We start from the raw sequence: 5,033 nt of genomic DNA on the forward strand, positions 1-5,033 counted from the left end.
TCATGGGTACAAAGATATTATGGAAACCTTTGTAAGGACAGACCTTCTGTCCATGGATACAGAGACATCCAAGAGCCCCTGGCACTGACAGACCCTTCTGTCCATGAATTCAGAGACATCCAAGGGCCCCTGTCACTGACAGACATTGCTGCTCTTCAGCCAGTGACAGGATGAATTCCTGAGCCTGGGGCTTGGCCTTCCTCGTGGTGAGGGGCATCAAGGAAGGCTGCAGTGTGATGGAGATTGTGATGGGCTGGGAAATCACTGGGGGAAAGGAGGGAGCAGTTGTGTAGTAAAAGGCAGGTGGGGGAGAGAACTGTTCAGAGAAGGGCTGAGCTACAGCTTGAGAAAGCTGAAAAATGACATTTGGGGTCATTCCAGATTGATGTAATTTCAGAAGTTATGGAACAAGTTTAATTTTGGGGGGGGTGTCATGTTTTCCTTTGGAGGTGGACACTCTGCAGACTTGAGCTGCATTGCCAAAATGCTCAAGTCTCTGCTGGAGGTCACATCGTTTCTTCTTTGGCTGATCCCGGCCCGGTGCTGAGCCCAGCAGAGCCCTGGCAGAGCCCAGAGCAGCCTCAGCATCCGCAGAGCCCGGCTGCAAGGAGAGAAACCAGAAACCGCCCGTCAGCTCAAGGCTCCTGTCCCCTTGTCCCAGCCAGCCACGGTGCCCAGGCCATGCTGGCCGTGCTCAGCGCTGAGCCCAAAGCTGCCCATCACTGCTGCCTTTGGGAGCAGAGCAGGAGGGCAGGACACGTGCCCAGTCTGCAGCCAGCCACGGCAGATCCAGCCCCTCAGCAGCTGCCCAGAGCGGGATGCTCCTGTGCCCGCTGCCATCTCCCAAAAGCTCTTGTCCCACCCATGCCAAGGAGATGAGGACCCACCTCACACCATCTGCTGCCAGAAGAAAAGCTGGTCCCAAACGATGTCCTCAGCCTTCTCCAAGGGCACGGCCCATCCACACCACAGCTGGTCCCAAGCACTTCCCGATCCAGACTGGACCCCACCTAGAATTCTTCCTTTAGAAAAACAAACAACAAATTAATGAAAATAGGTTATAGACAAAAAGGGGAAAGAAGAAAAAAGGTAAAAAATCTTATGTCTGTCAGGAGTTTGAGGAAGGCACAACCCCTACATTCTAGGGAAAAACCCACCCACGGGTGAGGGAAGCCCATGCTTTCTCCCTTCCCCCCTGCACTGTCCCCCAAAATCACGATGATCCCAAAGCAAAGCAGGGGAGTGGAGCAGCCCAAGCCCTTCCTTGCCTGCACAGCAAAGCAGCCGTGCTCAGGTTCTGGAGTCCCACCTGTGCTCCTGCCATGGGGGTTTGTTTGTGTTGGGCTGGCTGCCCCAGCCCCAGCCTGGGGCACGGAGGGTGCTGGGGGCTGTTGGCAGGACCAGGAGCCCACTCCCATTTCGTAACCACCCCAGCCCACACCCCCAGCCCTGCCAAAAACCAGCTGGGCAGCCACTGAAGAATCAGTTGCATCCACCCCAGCAAAGGGGAAACCTTTGGTTCCCAGCCAATGCACAAATCTGGGAGCATCCCCCTGGGTCTGGACTTACTTGAAAATTCTCTGTGGAGCCTGGCTTTCAAGAAGGTGCCAGAATCAAAGTCCATCATCGCCAGCTGCCGCTGGCCAGGTGGAGGAAGAGGTTGTCATCCTTGCTGTTGTCCTCCATGTCCCCAGCAGCAGCAGCAGCAGCAGCCCCACCTGGTGCAGCTTCTCCAGGGGCTCCTTCTTCCCTGGGGTGACACCAGGCTGTCAGGGTTCTGCCCAGGGCCCGGCTGTCACTGAACCAGGACAAGCAAAACCAGCTCAGATGGCGGCCACCAGTGCTGGGCAGAGCAGCTCAGCTCCAGCACAAGGGCTGCGTGTTCTCACTCGATGAGCCCTGTGCAGTGACACAGGCAGGACAAAGAAGTCTGGGTTTCTTTGCTTCTGATTGCCAGGGTATGTGTGGAGCTGTAACTTACCAGGTCCCTGCATCACTGTGCCCGTGGCTCTCTCCCTTCTTCTATGGCTGATGAATATCCTGCATCCAGGGATCACAGAACAGGTCTTCTAATGAGGGCCTGTCCAAGTAGTGCAGGGATAAACACCGCCTGATCAGAACTTGGCAATCTGGGGAGAGAAACCACAAACCACTGGTCAGTTGGAGAAGGCTCCTGTCTGCTTTGCCTCACTATACCCGTGCCCAGGCCACGCTGGATGTGCCCAGAGCTGGGCCTAAACTTTCCCATCAATTCTCTGTTTTGGAGGAGAGCAGGAGAGCAGGACATGTGCCACCTCCTCAGCAGCTGCCAGAGCGGGATGCTCACGAGCCTGCTGCTGTCTCCCAACACTGGTGTTCCCCCCGTGCCCAGAGATGAGGATCCACCTTGGGAGAGCCGTTGTGGCAGCGGGAGCTGGCCCCAGCTGATGTTCCTGCCCCTCCTGAAAGGGTGCTTCCCGCAGACCATCTCATGCAGCAGGATGCCCAGGGTCCAGACGGTTGCTGCCTCGCCATAGTACCACCTGAAGTTGGTCCATTCCGGGGGTCTGTATGATCGTGTTCCTATGGAATACGGATGGAGCTCATCAGGGGGATGCTGCTGCTCCCAGAGCCTGAGCCCAGCATCCCTGGGCATGTGGGGCTGCCCCAGTGGCACACGGGGTGACCTGCTGCCCTCTTGCCAGCACCTGGCACTTGTGTACAAACCCAGGGTTGGAAAAGAAGGCACTGGTGCTGGAAGAGGGCAGCAGAAACCCTGGCAAGGCCCGACCATGGCACACAAAGGAAAAACCCGCTCACAGTGCTGGGGAAAAACCATACCCCCATCCTCCCTGCTGGCATTGCCCAAAAAATATTATGAACCAAGGCAAAGCAGGGAAGCACAGCAGTCCAAGCCCATTCTCACCTGCACACCAAACCAGCTGGTGCACAGGTCCTGGCTCTCCCTCTCTGCTACCCCCACCCACAGGGGATTTTGTCAGGCTGGCTGCCCCAGCCCCAGCCCCAGTCCTGGGAGAATCCCTGCTGCCACACCCTGGTTGGGCCCTGAGATGTTGGGCCAGGAGATGTTGGGCCAGGAGATGCCGGGACCGGGAGCCTACTCCTGGGTGGGCTCACCTGCAAATTGAGTGTAGGCTGTGTCCTGCAGGTAGGTGCCACAGCCGAAGTCAATCAATTTTGCCTGCCCGGTGTCCAGGTCAACCAGGATGTTCTCTGGTTTTATGTCTCTGTGCAGGACCCCGCAGCTGGTGCAGTGCTGCACGGCCTCCAGCACCTGCCGGAACAGCTCCCGTGCCTCTTCCTCTGACAGGAACCTCCGTGCCCGAATGAAATGCCGAAGGTCCTGACACCGCTCTGGGCGCTCCAGTACCATCACGATGTTGTTTGGGAGCTCAAACCACTCCAGGAGGTGCACCACACCGGAGAAGCCTGTGGACACCTTGTCCAGCAGCACTATCTCCAGTGGTGCGCTGGTGCCGTCGGGCTGCGGGAGGAGCACGGTGCCGTCAGTGGGGCTGAGCCCGTGCCAGGGCTCGGGGAGCCCTCAGCCAGCCCGGGATGCTCTGTGCCCTCCGCTGGCCCCACGCCCGCTCTCCCTCCAGGTGTCCTGGTGGCTCCCACCCTGCCGGGCCCCGGCTCATCCCCGCCCGGCACGCCCCGGCTTCTGCCGCTGGCCCCGCTCACTCACCAGCTCGCCCCAGTGCCGGATGCGATCCCGCGGCACGCATTTCATGGCCACCTGCGAGCAAGGGGCAGCAGAAAGTTGAGCTTGATGCCCACCCCGCAGCGCCCCCGCCTTCTCCTCCGCCCCCTCCTCCTCCTCCTCTTCTTCCTCCGCCCGCCGCCGGCCCCTCTGCTCACCGGGGCACCGTCCGAGAGCCTCGTGGCTGCGAAGACGCTGCCGAATCCGCCACGGCCGAGCAACGAACCCACTCGGTACCGCTCCTTCGGGCCCTTGTGCGCATTCCCTGGGGGCGAGACGCGGCCGTCAGCGCTCGGCCCGGGGCCAGGAACGGCCCCCGAGCGCTCCCCGACCTCCCCGGGCCGAGCATCCGCAGGCGTCCGCTCCTTGGAACGCGACAGCGGCGGCTCGGGGCCAGCGGCCGCGCTGCCGAGCGGCGGAGCTCGGGCCGGGGAAGCCGCAGCGGAGGCGGCGGCAACGGCTGCACCGCCTGTGTCCTCCGCGGGCCCCGGGAGGAGCCGGGACCAGGGCCGGGACCAGGGCCAGGGCCGGGGCAGGGCTCGGAGCAGGCGGAGCCAAAGGGCGGCGATACCGCCCCAGCCCCAGGCACTGAGGCCCGCCCAGAAGCGCCAGCGCCAGCTCGGCCAGAGCCGGGCGGAGGCGAGAGCGAGGCGGGACGCCCGGGGCCGGCGCCGGGGCCGGGGCCGGGGCCAGGGGCGGGCCGGGGGCATGTCCCGGGCAGGCAAGGGGAGAGGGAAACTGGGAGAGGAGGGGGACACAGGGAAAAGGAGATCGGGAATGGGTGAGGGACCGCGAGAGGGTGGAACAGTGGGAGAGGGAGAGGAGAAGATAGAGGGCGTGGATAACGTGGCTTCTTTCGCTGCTTTCTGTCTTGTTGCCGCTACTGCTGCTGCCGCTGCTGCTGCTGCTGCCGCTGCTGCTGCTGCTGCCGCTGCTGCCGCTGCAACTGAAGCACCGGGGCCGTTTGTCCCCGGGGCCGTTTGTCCGTTGCCCGCTCGGCCCCGCGCCGAGCCCCGCGCTCCCCGGGCAGCCCCTGAGCCTGGCCAAACACGGGAACTTTGCCGTGTTGAGCCAAGAGCCAGAGTCTTGATTCCTGCACAGGGGCACAGCAATGCCCTTGGCTGCTGCTGTGCCTTGTCCCTGCTGAGCGTCAGACACTGTCTGAGCACATTCCCTGAATGCAGAATTTGTACCTGACCCAAGCACTGCACTTGTGTCTCCAGCATTGCTCTCCAAGAAAAACAGGGGAAGGCAAACTGGGTGTAGCTCATGGTATTTTGCAGTGTCTAAAACTTGCCAAGTCTCAGATCTTAGAGGTGAGATCCATTTG

The 5,033-nt window shown here is 61.3% G+C and overlaps 1 protein-coding gene across 2 annotated transcripts; it reads right to left on the reverse strand.

Annotated features, from left to right (window-relative positions):
* Nucleotides 1-382: 382 nt before the first annotated feature.
* On the reverse strand, nt 383-4,691 carry LOC147647342 (serine/threonine-protein kinase pim-1-like). 2 transcript variants are annotated; one of them, XM_086872373.1, is made up of 8 exons: nt 3,862-4,691; nt 3,689-3,739; nt 3,118-3,484; nt 2,386-2,562; nt 1,982-2,129; nt 1,570-1,750; nt 888-1,022; nt 383-601 (listed from the first exon to the last, which is right to left on the reverse strand). In XM_086872373.1, the coding sequence occupies exons 1-5, from the start codon at nt 4,411-4,413 to the stop codon at nt 2,023-2,025; spliced, it is 1,254 nt and encodes a 417-aa protein (XP_086728499.1). In that variant the 5' UTR covers nt 4,414-4,691; the 3' UTR covers nt 383-601; nt 888-1,022; nt 1,570-1,750; nt 1,982-2,022. The 2 variants fall into 2 exon arrangements, with proteins under 2 accessions (XP_086728499.1, XP_086728498.1); XM_086872372.1 differs by having other exon boundaries at nt 1,570-1,798.
* Between the last annotated feature and the right edge of the window lie 342 nt (nt 4,692-5,033).

The sequence above is a fragment of the Cyanistes caeruleus genome, unplaced genomic scaffold, assembly GCF_971803275.1.
Source record: "Cyanistes caeruleus unplaced genomic scaffold, bCyaCae1.hap1.1 HAP1_SCAFFOLD_11, whole genome shotgun sequence".
Classification (NCBI taxonomy): Eukaryota; Metazoa; Chordata; class Aves; order Passeriformes; family Paridae; genus Cyanistes; species Cyanistes caeruleus.